At 48.6% G+C, this 16,533-nt stretch overlaps 1 protein-coding gene across 1 annotated transcript in view; it reads right to left on the bottom strand.

Moving 5' to 3' along the window:
- Positions 1–4,194: 4,194 nt before the first annotated feature.
- slc16a2 (solute carrier family 16 member 2) overlaps positions 4,195–16,533 on the bottom strand; it is a 32,387-nt gene continuing 20,048 nt past the window's right edge. The window contains exons 2-7 of the mRNA XM_029257524.1: positions 13,808–13,952; positions 12,066–12,531; positions 10,831–10,974; positions 9,332–9,560; positions 6,801–7,051; positions 4,195–6,655 (exon numbers count right to left, since the gene is read on the bottom strand). Of these exons, the coding sequence (XP_029113357.1) occupies positions 6,819–7,051; positions 9,332–9,560; positions 10,831–10,974; positions 12,066–12,531; positions 13,808–13,952 (1,217 nt within the window). The 3' untranslated portion in view covers positions 4,195–6,655; positions 6,801–6,818. The remainder of the gene's footprint in view (positions 6,656–6,800; positions 7,052–9,331; positions 9,561–10,830; positions 10,975–12,065; positions 12,532–13,807; positions 13,953–16,533) is intronic.

The following is a 16,533-nucleotide window of genomic DNA, read 5'->3' as shown; positions in this document are numbered from 1 at the left end:
GTTTTCCACCAGCGACTTTGATCATGTTGGGTCCATACAAAGGATTTCTGAACCAAAAAAAAAAAAAAAAAAGCAGCACGAGGGACTCGGTGGTGGGGGAACCGAGCCCAGCGCTTGCTGCTCATACGGTCAGAAGCTTTAAGGAGAGGGCAGAGGGATCAAAGCCTGTGGGGGAGACCAGTCTTCCCAGAGTCACATGGCACGATGAGAGGAACCCTGGTGGTAAGACCAATTATGAAAGATTACGGTCTATATTGCAGCACCGGTGGTATTAAAGAAGAGCCTTTGCCCTGAGATTAATAAGACTTGTCGAGCAATTAAAGGCAGGTAAGTAGCACATACTGTGTCTTGAAGGACGTGGCCTAGGTCTTCAACATCTGACCAGAGAGAGAATATAGCAAAGCAGCCTTTTACTTAGGTGGAAACGGTTTAATCTCGTCGTCATCTCACGAGTACTCGTACGTCTCCTAAGGTCACGGAGGGCAGATACGACAACCTCAGAGCGATGCCGTTTTCTGTTGCGTAACTTCTGCTCTACGAACTCTTCGTTTGAACCTCCAGTCTTGCTCGGCGTAATGGTAACAGTATTAGTAGATGCTCGAGCTGGTAAATTCAGCCTGTATCTTGTGACCATTTTACATAAAACAAAATTGAAGTCCCAAAGGGATTTTCCGCATTTTCGGACCGTCGTAACGTTAACCGTAACTTGATTTGTTCGTAACTACTGTCACTTTCACGAAGTCGCAATCAAAAAGCTACACAGCACAGATTGATGCTCCCCCGTCTGTCCATCGGCCACATTTTGTTATAACATATAGCAAACTGATTTCTTATAGCAAAAGGCATGAAATGAAATGCTGCGACGCTTCCACCCATCATCATTAATTGCTCATCCGGCTCATGACCGCCGTACTTACACTGGAACCGCAACGTGCGAAGCGGGGTGCACCGTGGATGGGACACAAGGCCACCGCAGCGCAGCATTCATCTTATCGCTCCCCGACGCTCTCCGTCATCGCTGCGGAGGCGAAGCGACTGAAGGCAGCCCCACGGTCATCTTCTCCTTCGATCGTCTCCGTGCGCTTTGCCGCCAGCTATCGGCATGATGTGGAAAAGCAGATCCTTCTCTCTTCGTGCCAAGTTTAGCTCTCAGAACCTTTGCAATAACGTTTAAGCGCAGGGTCTGGCTCCTTTTAACATTTTAACACAAATTTTAAAAAAAAAAAAAAAAAAAAAAAAAACTAACAAATAGAAGCGTTGGTGTATTGTGCCGGAAGCTTCATGCCAGTGCCTGGCATGCCTGGCCGGTATGAGGTCAGCGATGTAGACGCTGAACACGAGTTCCACCAATAGGCACAGGTGACCCGGGACAGGTCCGCTCCCCATTCATCACCCGTAAGTCCTGCAAATGCCTTTACCCCCGACCTCCCCGGCAACTGAGGCCGACACCGCTCTAAATGGATCCGAGGGAAACGCACGGCGTAATAGAGGGGCCCCCCTCCGTTTCTGGGTCACTCGAGACGGCGTGCTTGTTTTCAACACAGTCAAGTAGGCCAGGCTGGAACAATGGCAGAACACTGGGGCCACCCCCACCTCCGCGGACCACTCGTTCCCTTCATCCGTTCACTGCCACACAGGACGGGTCTCCGGTTTCCGCTTCATACACACTTACCAATCAGACGTGGTAAACGCTGGTGAGCCTTTCCGGTAGCGTACAGTATATGCCTGTTTATTTATTGCACATCCTAGGAATAACACACTCACCCAAAGGAACAATCATCCTTCATTACAATCAAAGTAATAACTCTGCACAGCATTACACATCTATTTTGGTTTTATTATTTTATAGAAAAACATAAAACAATTACCATTCTGCGTTACAGAAGATCCAAAATCTTCTCTTTTCAGGTTAACAAAATTACATGTCTAGCAGCTTTACAAGTCATTGTTTTTAATTGTCCACTCATTATCATCATCATCATCATCATGATTATTATTATTATCATCATTATACAGTGTTTTGCAGAAAAAACTCCCGCCAGCCTTTCAAAATTGCATTTCAACATTCGAGGGGATTGTAGCCCGGCAGGAACATGTTTACAAAAGAAGAAAGTGACACTAAGTGTATGCAACTTGAACTTACTTCTTCAAATAACAGCAATTAAATGTTATCCTTTAACAACTGCTGTCCCCCAAAAAAAAAAAAAAAAAAAAAGTCAAAATAAATGCAACTAACTCTCAGATTCTTAATGCATTTCTTGGACTTTGTCCCTACAGAGCATTTGTCAATATTTACTCAGAACTGCTACTTAAATACGCTATTTCTCTCAGCCTCCATGGGAAATTAACTTATTTAGAATGCAATGCTTTGCTGCTCTATATTGAGGTAAATTAATATAATTTTTTAACTCAACAAATGTGTATATATACACACACACAGTAAAAATGAAAAAAAAACGATGAAATTACTTTCTGCAATTCATTATTCCACATGCATCTTGTCCTTAATTATTTGTATTGACTGTGTAATAAACAAGATTTGATTAATAGATTCCCAAGTATCCGGTGTCCTACACGGTAAAATGTTACACCTTAATACAACTGCCTAAAAAGGACTTATTAAAAATTGTTTAAAAATCCAGCAAACTATACAGTATTTGTTCGGCACATAAGCTGAGGTGTTTTCATTTCGGTCCAAATAAGCTTCGGTCCATTTAGTTCGCTTTGCGCTCGACGGTACGAGGGAAAAGTTCAACATTCTCCACACGCTCCAGCAGGTTCTGGCTTGACGGAAAGAGCAGGAGATGGAACAAAAAAACAAAACAAAAACAACCCAACACACGCGAAACCGAAGCACCGAAAACGTGGGATCGTCAACTCGCCGACATGAATACCAACAAGGCGGTCGGAGACGCACCGGTCGCGGAGGCCGTAACGTAGCTTGCCATTTGGCCCAGGATCACAGAGAGCGAGCGGCCTTTTACACCCGGCGCATACAAACACCCTCGAGGGTCCGGCTTTTGAGCGCGAGCCCCGCTTGGAGAGCAAGTACGCTTCCCAAGGCCCGTCCGCAGATCGCACCCTCGGAGCGCCGCAGGTAAACCGGCCACGGCGCTCCCGAGCCGGGCTAAACCCCGCCTGCCGTCCCTGCTCCGTGAAAAATACCAACGCTCGATTAATACTAATACTTTGCAAGTAAAAAGGAACATGAAAAGGAAAAAGGGGGGGGGGATACAAAAGTGGAAGATGGATATTTTGTAATATTTAATGTTGCTCCACTTTTTTGTTTCATCCATTTTTCATCTCACAATTTAAGATATTTCCTCGCTCAAAGTCAATTTCCTCAACGTTTTCTTCTCATCTGCAACGAAACCGGTCCAGACGTTTTCCTTTACACGTAGATTAACCGGGGCTGCGGAGGAAAACCGCGCAACAAGCGGGACCGTCTTGGCGCCGACCTCTGATGTCTCGCTGAGCCATCTACTAAACTTAGAGATGCATCTCTTCCACTGAAACGTGGAAAACTGAAGAGCGGCCGTAAAGCCGTCTTTTTCTCCCGCGTGACTGAGCGCGGCAGTCTTAAATATTTCAGCGACTGCTAACGCGTCACTTTTCGACGCGCCGCGCGTTTGATCTTCGCAGACTTGCGTCCGGAAGCTTCTGGAAGGGGGAGGGAAGAGAAGAGAGAGGGAAAAAAAAAAACTGACGTCGGCCCTTCTGAACGCGGCTCCCGAGGGATTCCCGATCGCGCCTCCTCATCTTATCGCGTCCAAAGAAACCGGCGGAGGAACGCGGCAGCTACCGGCCCCGACGGCGGCTACTCGGTCCCACTTACCGCATCACCTTGGAGATTCGACGAGGCGCTTAGGAAAGAGCAGGGATCTCCACTTGTAAACAAACTGAAATTGAGTTGTTCCTGTTAGGCTGATGCTAGAATGAAGGTAGAAGTCAAATTGTACCACCGGAATGGATGTGACTGACAGCAGAGGGAAAAGGTGAAATGCCCCTTATGTGCCACTGGCTCAAGTTATGCCATCTAACACGTTCATTTCATCGGAGAGATTACTGAGGTATGTCGTCATGCTTTCTGTACACCGGGGCGTCCCGCGTTCTCTTGGACTTCCTTACTCATCACATATCTGCGTCCCTGAACGACGTTATGTTACCAACAATTAGACTAACGGAATCAAAGAAGCACTTATATGAGGGGGGGGGGGAGGACAAAAAAAAATACAAATACGTTTTAGTGTAAATTAGCCGATACGGCATCGTCTACAGCTGGTAATGCGGGAAGAGGGAAAAGAGACGAGATATAAATGCAAAAAAGCTAAATGTTGAAAAGGAGAAGAAATAAAACTAATGTGAATGACATCTGATGGGGGGGGGGGGAACGAACAGCTTTATAATCGTGGTCTGTGTTGAACCAAAGAAGCGCTTCACCTGCCTGTAGGGGAGGGAGGGGACCCTAATGCCCAAAAATAAGGCAAAGAGAATTATGTATTAACAGAGCAGTACTTCTACAGGTAAGGGGCCAGCAGAACAAGAGCGACACCCTCACGCACAGACACGCGCACACAAGAGACATCTTCAGAAAGATTAAAAAGATTGTCATGCTAGTTATTCTAGAAAACACTCGTATAAATTAAAGAAATGGCACTGATTGACGGCACTCGACAGGCGGTCGGAGGTCTCGCGCAGGAGAGCGGTGCGTCGTGGGCCGGCGGAACACGCCGTCTAGTAGCCCCGCCATCGTCCGGCAACAGTCCGCACTCCGCGGGCACGCTGGCGTGTCCCCCGCAAGCAGCGCTAGAGACCGCTGACCCATTTCTCTCGGCAGACGGGAGAACCCGCGAGAGGACGCTCGGTGCAGAAAGGCCGTTTTTCACTTGAACCACGCAGTTCCGAGAGCAAAAGCTCGAGCGGTCATTACAAGCGTTCATTACGACAAGCCCCCGTCAAGCAACCCTGCCCACGTGTACCTTGATTAAAAGGGTCCCCCCCGCCGCCCAATCGAAACCGCACAGCATGAATTCATGAACTCGCCGCGCGGCTCAACTGAAAAACAAAAATAAATCGTCCTTTTGGAATTCTGCTTCTTGCACCCTTTTCTTGCCGCTTCCAGGGCGAGTCCTCCCTCGTCACAACTTTGAATACCCATGGATTTGTTCTCGATTCCCCAACTCGAGACGTCCGTCTTTAACAAACACGAATCCTTTCAGGAAGCAAATGATACGTGCTCCTTGGGTACCGAGAAACAACCCATCCGTCTCGACACGAGCAACGACCGGTGTCCTCCTGCTCCTCGTGTTCGCGGCCGTTCTGCCCAAAGCACGTCTGTCCGAGGCCGAGATCGCATCCGTTTCGCCTCTACCGTAGCAGCTTACCATCTATTGCCAACTCATTTGTCAAAGACCAGAAAACACTCGATTTTAATCCCCCCCACCCGATTCATATTTCCTGAGCCAGATTCCACAACGCAATACTCATGGACTTCAACGTCAACACGTTCCAACACACAAAGCTGTGGCAGGAACATGGAACTCGTCTTGCTTCTCGTGGAGCGCAAAGCCAGCAACGGTTCAGTCAGTTTTCCCTCCTTGTGTCACCACCCATGGTACGTTAACTAATGCCCGCTCAGAGGAGGCGCTGGGTTTCTGCTCTGACCCAGGATTCGAGGGAAAGTGCGAGATGCTTTTTACAGGAGCCACCATCGGAGCGATGTTAAGAGCTGGGGATCTCCATCATTGGGGATTGAGGGGTTCCCGCTAGGGCTCTCGTAGGGTAGCGCTGTTGCTGCCCTGTAAAGATTTCATCTGTACATGAACACATACATGTTAATATATGTATCCATTCACAATACATGCGAACACATACGCCCAGGGCGGTAAAAGTACGAGGTTCAGGATACTAATGCGACATTTTAGAACAAATTTATGAGGAAATTCTAAATCTTGACAAATCAAGACGTTTTTACTCCACACACGTTCATGTAAAAAATATCCATTCGGTTAAACAATTAACTACCAGGTTTCTGCATGTCACGACACAGTGAATTTCAAAAGAAATGCAAATATGTTCTCGGTGTTAACTACAGCAATGCCCTACTAGAGGAAAATCAGGAACGTGAACAGTTGCGACCGTTCGAACCGCGTGACCGAACTTTGATTGTCATCGGAAAAGCCAACCGAATCATTTAGAGGTGCACTGCACTGGAAGCATTCCCAAAGTGTCCTTTTTTTTTGTTCATATTTATGCCTTAAAGTGACTGCAGCTCATAGAGAACCTCACTCTCACGCGCAAGGAAAGGAAAACGACTCCACGACGGCAGATCTAAGGATTTAAAGTATCTGAAGAAGAAGCGGACCTTTACTGATGCGAGAGTGAACCTGGGCATCCACGTTTACACGGAACCCGGCTGCCTCTACCAACACCTTGCGAGGTTAGAATAGAGCTACAGCTCTTCAGTTATATCACGTCTAATGAGGGACGGTGGCGTCAAGTGGAAAACCGCGTTGTCTGGGTGTAGGTCAACGCGCCGGGGGTCTTCCTGAAGAGAAGGGGACGCGAGGGTGTCGGCGCAAGACAGAGGAGGACCGCCTCAACACCTCACGGAGGGGTTAGCGAGATGCCGCAGCGCTGCTGGTGAGCGGAATCCCTAAGGGGGGAAGGAAAAGTTCCGTTTGCTGCAGAGGTCTTGCGTCTCGCATCCGTCCATTAGAGCCCCGCCATACTGGCTTTTACTTGGTGTTTTGCGGCGAAATTCTCTCAGCTAAAAATTGCGGTCGATCGGAAGGACCCACCTCCCAGAGACGAGCAGCTCAGATGTGCGTCTCCACGTCGGTGAAGCCAGGCAGCATGTCCCCATTGATACAGCCACTGGACAGGGGCAGCATCTTGTCGACGCTGGGGTCCGGCGCCGTCGCCTCCTTGGATCTCTGCATCCGTTGGTGGATGAGGGGGACGAAGAAGAGCACCAGGCCACCCACCATGGGCGGGACCCCCGCTAGGTAGAACGCCACATGGTAATTCTTATAGTAGTCACGTAGGAGCCCTGTAACAGACAATGTGTCCAGATCCAGCGAGACTGTATACACAGCGGGCGACTTTCATTCGTTTGTCCAAAGTTTTGAAATTAAGTCAACAGGACCAGCGGTTACGCAAACTATTGCTCGTGAGGAAATCTGGTAATATTCTCAGCACTGTTTTTGTGTATTAATTCCAAAGGGCATCAGAAGTTTCCCTGGTTCACGCTAGTTTCCATGCATCTGCAAATAAATAAATAAATAAATAAATAAATTAAAAAAAAAAAGACTAATTCATATGCAAAACAGCAATTTGAGTAGTGTTGCAGAAAAGGGAGATTCAGGGCTGATCAAAGCTGAGGAAGAACACATGGTGCTGCTATGGGACCCCACGTGTGGTAACGGGGCACCTTATATAAGTTTAACAGACTCTCAGAAGAAGTTAGTTAAAACTACATTTTGGGGGGGGAGGGATTCTATATAACAGACATTCTGAACATTAGTCAGAAAGCACACTCATACCTCAGAGCCCGAGCTGCCGGTTAAGCGCAGGTTTGAACCCGGCTCAGGGTGTGCCGAGTTTGCACGTTCTATGTGCGCTCGCAACCCGAACGCAGTGCCGAAGGCGGCAACGTACCGCGAAAACCACCCAAGTGGTCCTCGTGGCTCGACAGCGTTCACCTGGCCCTACGTCAGACGTACAAAGTCGTCATTGCTATAATTATTTATCTTGCGCAAGGTCAAATATTCACTTCGGAAGGCACGCAGACCGCACTGTTTATTTTGCGGCGGTGGCGATCAATGCTGGACTCGCGGATCTTAGAGCTGCCAGAACTGCTGCGCTCCCTGTCCCCGCGCGGAGACACGGTGTACCTGGCCGCCGGACTTGGGACTTAATTCAGGCGCGCGATGCGGCCGGTTGAGGGGTCAAACAAGGAAACCGGCCCTAGATCCGGTCCTCAAACGATGGGGTCGATCAAGAAACGCCCACCTCTTTAGCATCCCACACGAACCTACCGTTGTAGCAGCTCAGGAGTAAAAGCCTCCTGAATATCAAAGGTGCACTAAGAAGGCTTGACCGGTGTCCTCGGCAGAGGTCAATCAAACTTGGAGCAAGTATCCGCAGGTTCAGCCTCGCAGCGCTCTCAACATCACAGCGGCCTCAGCATCGCTCCAGCGCAGCCATTAAGTGCCAAATCCAGCCGACCGTCACGCCACACCGACGGAATCCTACAGTACGGTATCCCGCAACCAGCTCAGGCTCGAACATCTGGATTTTGCTCAAACTCGGACGCAACGTCGTCCCTTCTGCAAGAACCGAACGTCCGCTTGAAATGTTTCTGGTTGCGCCGTTCGTCGGGATAACATCCGCCACGTTGGAGTTTTGCCCCATGGATGACACGGCGAATTCCCAATTTCAGCATTTTGCACTCATCTATAATTAAAAGTTAAGAATGCAGACCTGCAAAATAAGCGCTTGCAGTATTTGAGGGCTTAATGTTTGGCACCAGGCTGGACTTTGGCTCAGGGAGAAATGCAAAGGAGAGTGACGTTCTTCACCTGATTCACCTTCGCCAGAACAGCACAACACCTGACATTTGCTTTGGATGAAACGAGAAGAATGTGTCATGGTCCTCCTCTAAACTCGCACCTGACCAGAGCTTATGCTGTTCTCATAAAGAAATCTGATGTACGGGGAATTTATATATATATATATAAAAAAAAAAGTTTTCATTGGGCATTTCGTTAAATATCCGATGTGCTTGTGCTCTGACACGTTTATCCTATTGCATTACTGTCACTGACACGAGGCTCAGTTTACGAACAACTTGATCCTACTACATCTATGAAAAGCTAACAACTTCAGTCATGTGAGAAAATTATGTCGGAAGAAAACCTGCATGCCGCACATTATTCACACCTTATAAACAGCTTGTGGGTTCACCGTTAGATTACCGCATGGCTCGTGTAAGGAGTCCCTGAGGGGTCAGACTCCAAAGTTTCTGAACAGAAATTCATTTCCCACTGCAAGCTTTGGTGCCCGTTGACAATGTGCACACGCTTATTCTTCATATGCACTTATTTTACCTCCTTTACTTTCTGCTCTATACAGCTGTTATTCGTAAAGGTATCTATTGCAACTCCTTTAAAGAAACTGATTTATGGAGAACTGGGCAAAACCACGGGCAGAAGTACTCTGACCCATTCTTTTTGTCATTTTAGAAATCACGGTACATACAGCTAAAAATGTTCTATTATATATAAAATTCATATTAGAACAAAGAAGAGGTGGGGACTGGCTCGCACACCTGCAATTGGTGGCCCAGCAGTCATGGGCACCGCCATGAGCCCCAGGAGGTAGCCGATGGCTTGGGAGGCCTGCATGGGCCCCACCAGCTCGAAGGCAATGGGAGCCATGATGGTGATGAAGCAGCCATCGCAAAGGCCCAGGAATACGCACACAGCCACGAGAGCCTCGAACACGCGGCACTGCGGGACCATCATGGACATCAGGCCCAGCACCATGAAGGAGGCTACCTTGGGAGACATAAAAGACATTACCATCGCTATTGATGGGGTAGGATGCACATTCATTCATTCATTTATACAGCTGGATATTTCTTTGATCCAGTTGAGGTTAAGTATCTTTCCTAGGGGTAGAGTCCTTTCTGGGACTTGAACTTGAAGGTTCATGGTCATAACTGCTGCATTACCTGCTGCCTTCCAGATACTACACTATGTGGAATAAACTGGGGGAAAATACCACCGAAAACAAGAAAGCACGGCATCAACCACTTGAAACTACGATGGACAACGTCAAGCAGCACGAACAATCGCGGTCATGGTTAAGCAGTTGTCGGATCAGGCTGAAACCAGACAGGCCCTGAAGCCAGTCGAAGGGGCAGGGCTTCGTCCCCAACCAGGACCAAGCCTTTCCTTCCTTGATTACGCCAAAGACCGCAGATCCACATGGCTGCAAGGCCTCACCATGCCTAGACCTGCTTGCACACATCTGATGTTTGTTCTTCGCAGTCAGGCAGTCTTACGAAAAACATTTAATTGCCTCCTGGGACCCGGACTGTGGAGACTAAACCCTTGTGGTTCCAGACAAAAGCCTCTGCTGAGGGGACCCTTCATGCGATGCCGCTGCTAGAGCCACTTCACATCAAAGCTGAAACGAAACCCGAAGGGCTGACTACGGCAGGGCTTTGTAATGGAGAGAATCACACTCCAGTCAGACATATCGTGGTTCTGTAGCAACACGTCTACCTCGCATCTTGCAAGGATCGAAATCTAGCCGTACTGCTGCCACGCAGACTCGCGTTGTGCAAAGGATCGAAGACGGTAGGTCACAGTATTCCACACCGGTAACGTCGCAGAAGAAATTAAATTTACATTATGAGCACGCGGCCAATAGAGTAAATTTGCAATCGGCAGCACGATCCATCAGAGTAGCCAAGGATAACCATTTCCTTCCACCAAATCCCATCAGCCAGATTCACACTTTACATCTATTTACACAGCTGATGCCTTTATGTAAAGCGAATCAAAATGTTAAGCTTCTTACCCATTTCAACAGCAGGGTAATTTTCACTGCATTAATTCTAGGTAAGTACCATGCTCAAAAGGTATTACAGCAGTTGGTGGGATTCAAACCTGGGTCTTCAAGTTGTCAGCTCTAACCACCATGCTACCTTCAGATGTCATTTGAAGGAACTCAACGGACATCTACCGTAACTGTTTAGAACTCACTTCAACACCGAAACACCAAACAGAACGGTGTTAAATAGTGTTGCATCGCTCCTACCTGCATGTAAATCTTCTTAACTCCAGGAACGAGGTCACCAACTTTCCCGAAGATCAGACGACCTACTCCAGAGGACGCCCCGATGCAGACGAGCAGGATCCACTCCTTCTGGGTCTCTCCAAACTGCTCCTTCACGAATTTTATCTGCCAGACAAGACAAATGGGCTCTGAGCAACTGTCAGGTTAAGCAACTTCCAGAGAGGCGAGTGAACGTTCCAACGTTCCAGTTAAGCGAGCGCTACTCCTTTTGATCAGCGGCCTTACGGTCATCTCGCTTAACTTGAAGGTATGGCAAAGACGACCACGAGGAACCCGCGGGAAGCGGAAAGCTACAGCTCGAAGGGCTTTTCCTCCACTCCCGCTCAAACGCCGGGAACCCAGAACTGGGCCATATGCTCCGAGCCATTTCCTGGCACAAAGGTTACAACTCAAGTCAAATATTTTCTCTTCTTTGAGAGGCGCGACTGGGCAAGTTACATAAATGGCCGCAAGGGGCCGATGTTTTGAGTGTACATTGAGCGTGGCTCTTCCTGTGGCGTTTGATCCTATCGGCATTTCACTCTGCACCACGCCTCGGACTTAATAACTCGGTCACATGTTTAACAAAAGCCGGGGTTTTGTTTACGTCTGGTCCGAGGCCTGAAAAAACAGAACAGCGATGGGGATGTCAAGGTCGGACTTCACGGGTCCCGCTTCATACAAACTCCCTTTTCCCCTTAATGTTTTCTTACAGAGGTAAAGAAAACAGCTGGGACGATTCGCCATACATCGAGAAACACCTTCCAGCAGCACGCTTCCAATTTTTGTGCTGTATGTAAACAAACCATTGGCACGAGACTGTGATCACAACCGCAAGTCAACCCACAGCTTTTCCTCCCTCCCTAGAAACCCACAGTGAGCATATATACCCATTTTACAGCAGTACCTGGTTCCTGTGAAACAACAGGTAAGACAGTAAGTAAGGTAGGTAGAAAAGATAGGTAAGTAGGGGGCAGCTGGTAGCGTAGTGGTTGGAGCTATTGCCTATGGAGCCAAAGCTCGCAGGTTCAATCTCTGGCTGTAGAACCCTTGAGCAAGGTACTTGCCCTCTGCTCCAGTAATACTAGCCAGCTGTATAAATGGGTAAATACTTGGGTTGTGTATGTCTCTACCCACACACATATATTATATATAGTGTAGCAATACAGCTCAGCATATCACTCGAGGCTTTAACTGGGAGGAGAGCACAGACTCACCAGGTGAATGTATGGTACAAAGTATCCCAGCACTGCAGTAGCTACCCCAAAGGCCCACACTCTGTATGTGGTGATGTGAAACACTCTCAGGTTGAAGTACTTCCTTATCTGGACGAGGCTCCTCTGCCAGAGGTTGCCCGGCGAGTCCGGGGACACCGTCTCGGGCGCCCGGGCGCGGGCGCCGCTGGGTAGCAGCGGGCGGAACGTGAGTGCCAACAAAGCCTGGATGAACATGAAGGTGCTGAGGATCTGGAATGTGCGTTGAAGGCCTAGGGGTCCCACAGCCTTCTTCAGCAAGACGGGCAGGCCCATGGAGAATAAGCTGCTGCCTGCCGTTACCATGCCGTTGGCCAGGCCCAGCTTACGCCTGAAGTAGTGGCCCAGGATGACTAGCGAGGGCTGGAAGGCGAACGAGGCACCGCAACCAAAAAGGATCCCATAGGTGAAGTAGCGCAAGCCCAGGGACCTGCGGCAAGAAGAGAGAGCAATTTCAGAAGAGCAATTCCTGGCAATTCAAACCCAATTTCTACCAAGCTACCCGTTCGCCAGTTCTCGCTACAAACTATTCGAGCCTTATTTGAAGTTCTTCTTCGCCCCAAGCATTTAAAAAGAGGCACAAAAAGATTACAAAGGAGGTCGTTACATAGTTAAACCTAGACAAGGCAAACAGTCCACATAATTGCACTGGATCTGAGGTTTTTTCTGTAACCTGAGAGGGGTATGCACCAATATCCATATGCGCTCACCTATAGTCTCCAAAAACAACACACTTCAATTATACGAGCTAAACTGCATTTAGATTCTTAAGCATCTATGCAGAATAGGAAAAAAAATCCACAGCCCACATTAGTGTGTCTGCACAGATTTATGACGCAACAGGTTTCGCTCATCAGCTGGATGGCAGGCAAACTTACGATGTCCAAGAAACATCCTGATCTGCAGTCTCAATTCTCCATGAACGCATTCTGAAACTTGTGCGAGTCCTCGACAACTGGTCCGCAAAACTGGCCAAAAGGGTCTCCTCGAGACAAACGGATCAGCAAGTTCCTGCTGACACCGCTCACAATGAGCTCCAAGAAACGGGTGGTCACGACATGGAACTGGGAACCGCAACATGACGCTTTGCGCGATTAACCCAGAAGAAATCAAGACGCTGATGCGAAAAGCTCAACTGCCAGCCACCTTTTGTGGTGCATTTGCTCTGCAATGGCACAGCATCCTTAAAATCAGTTAGAGGAAACCCTGCAGCTGCTGTTGCTGCTGCTTCTTAGCCATCTGTGGGGCTCAGAGGACTGCATTTCTTGGAACAACATGTAATGGCTAACATCTCCTTACTCCAGACAAAGGCCACCGCGGTCTTCTCATCCTCCGTGTGCAAAAAGACCTTCCGACCGAGCCGAGCGGAGAACGACGGCATGGAGACGGACAGCATTCAGTTGGTCACTTCCACATCGTATACTTCCCGAGCTCGGTTTCGCACGCAGGCTTACCGATCAAACTTCTACCCACTAACCCTACTGCTCAAAGGTGGACTTTGATACATTTGTAAACATCTCATTTTCACTTCTACATCAAATTTGTCTGATTCTTTTTTTTTGTAGTCTAATAAACAGGTAATAGCCATAGTCTACCGCAAAGGACAAACGTTGAATTTTCGTACAGAAACCCGGTAGATGCCGGTAGCGGCAGGTAACGGTACTGATCTGATCACACTGAGAAGCAATGAAGAAAAGATTAATTACGTTGCAAAGGAACTTGTCAAGAGTCCAACGAAAGCCACCAGGGCGCCACCAACTGCTGTTTTCCTGCAGCCAAAATGGTCGGTGAACATGCTGACCACGGGGGAGCAGAAGAATATCATGCCCATGGCGAGAGAGCCCACCCAGGCTAAAGAAAGAGGGGGGAAAAAAAAGGAAACAGGATTAATACAAATCTGACATTTTTTGGAGTGACGTGTACCAAGAGCCATGTGACAAAGCATAAAATATATTGCAAAGCGAGACCATCAATTACGACATGCTGTAGACCATTTAAAACGACCTCCTGTGACTGAAAAGATGCACAAAAGAGATGATGCAATGCTCATTCTGTCAATGCTTAACCCAAAACACCGGTGCAGAAAGCTCTGGGATGTCAACCGCGCTCGACATTTACGAAGCCATTCTCTCAGAGCGTCGCTCTGCGGTGGTGCCGCGTCGCGCGTGGAAAATACCGACACGCCGCGTGTGAAGAGAGCGCGAAAAACACCATTGTGCGCGCGCTGGGGAACGCAGGCCGGCAGCCAACGCCGACACCGATACGCGAAATGTACACGAGCGTAAAGCTGCCGCACCAAGACTCTCCATCTTCGTGAGCCGAAAGACGGATCGGGCAGCACACGTTAAAGAAACTATTCGCCGGTTCCAGGATAGACCGAATTCTTTGTGGGCTGGTACGAGGTCTGCTCCACTCTACCCGAGACTTATAAGACTTGTGCCTTTCGTTCGGAAGATGCCTTGAGCCAGAAATTTTGTCGTATTCAACAGTCTTCTAGTTTGGAGCGATGTTAAGAGGTACCCGGGGGTCCCGAACGGACAATCTCAACGGTCTCCTCCTGTCCTCGAATCAGACCTCCCCCAAAGCTGCCAGTCACACCGGCTCAAGAAACGGTCGTGCAAAGGGGTGTTGGATATATCGTCGTTTGCATTCGCACATCAAAAAAGTTTCAACTTTCCAATACAGACTTCTATAAATACCTGCAAGTACAACACTATTACACCCTTAGAAAAGAAGAATAAACTACTGAAAGAGTTAACAGCTCATTGCATCGAACAACTCCAGGGTTGTCATCTCCGCCTTGTACACTGTTCAACAAGGTGTCAGTCAGTCAGTACCGGCTCTTACGATGGACCGAGGGAGACTCGGGAACAGCACCTTGACTCGTCTCTCAGCGATTACGAACGGTCATCTATGTGTGCCGGAGTCTTCCGTGCCTTCACCTCCCCCAGCATCCAGGAGGGAAACTTCATTCAGGCTACCTTGCTCCTTTGCACCTTCGTAGGATGTTCTTGGGGACATCTCAGCGCCGTTTTAAATGCAGAACAGCTCTGGGTTCTTTGAAACATTTACATATTTTTCCATTTAGCGAACACTTCCGCAAAGCAACATACACCTCACAGAAAAATGCAATGAGTGTATTACGTCAGCAGAAAGACTTGGGTGCAGATGCGTAATTCTAAGCAGAGTAAATCTGTTGCATTCCACCACACGAACCAATGTACATCACACAAGTAACTGCATGAAGGTCTACCAAAAGATACCAAAAGTTCTCCTCCAAAGTCAAATAAACTTCCCTGTTTGCACACTGTGACAAAGCTGTAATGACTTAGCACTACCACGACTCGCTCGCCTAGCAGCCCGTATTAGGGATTAAAAGATTACTTCCCAGGTCTTTGAGATCCAAAGTCCAATTGGCTTATTGGATCTTTACCTTCCCAGTATTTGAACTTCAGGTACAAGGTTACAAGGGTAAATCAATGCCAGCCTCACTGCAAAAAACACCGCTCAGGTAGCTGCATGTGCCCCTACGGTCTCCAGTGTTACAAGTAAAATTTTAAACTATGGTACAGTGAAACCTGAGCAGAGGACATCTTAAATTGTCTACAGAAGACTTTTAGGTCAGCCTACTTGACGGTTCAGCATACCGAAACCCCTTGTCCCATACGGGGTCATGGCGAGCCAGAGCCTAACCCAGCAACACAGGGCGTAAGGATGGAGGGGGAGGGGACGCACCCAGGACGGGACGCCAGTCCATCACAAGGCACCCCAAGCGGGACTCGAACCCCAGACCCACCGGAGAGCAGGACCCGGACAAACCCTCTGCACCACGGCACTCCCCCAATAACCAACCAGACCCCCCAAACAGTTGCGGATATTCTGAAAGGAGCCACAAGTGGCACTGCTACTCAGCTATGGCGCCGCCTCTTCTTCGCTCGAGGCTCTCCTTCCCCGCAGCAGAAGCACTTTGCCGTCCGTCGACATAAACACGGAAGCCTCGTTTCCTAGAGGACCATCAAGATAAATTTGCTCCCGTGAGGGTTCCGGACGCGACAAGGGCCGAGGTTCGCGCCGCGCACCGGAAACGCGTTTCCTGGAAGGTCGAACATTTCGTGCAGCTTAACACCGGGGTCAAAAAACCAATTTATACGTTACGAACGGGCAGGATAGTTCCCGTTTAACTTCCGCCTTCACCTTTGATCGATGCTCGCAACACCTGGTCCATTCGTTTTATTTACGAAAATCCAAGAGAACGTACGTAAAAGGGCGCGTGCGCGCCGTCCCTCAGGGCTCCTTGGACGCCGGACCTCGGCGCAGCGTGGCGCACATCCCCTCTTCGCTCTACACGCTAGCGCATCCAGAACCGCTGAGCAGAACAACAAGACTTGTGGCAGTGTGTAATTACACTTCTATGGTATCATCAACCCACAGA

The sequence above is a fragment of the Scleropages formosus genome, chromosome 13 (assembly GCF_900964775.1).
Source record: "Scleropages formosus chromosome 13, fSclFor1.1, whole genome shotgun sequence".
NCBI classification, from domain to species: domain Eukaryota; kingdom Metazoa; phylum Chordata; class Actinopteri; order Osteoglossiformes; family Osteoglossidae; genus Scleropages; species Scleropages formosus.
Note: the sequence above shows the minus strand (reverse complement) of the source record. Positions and strands in the feature narration are given on the sequence as shown.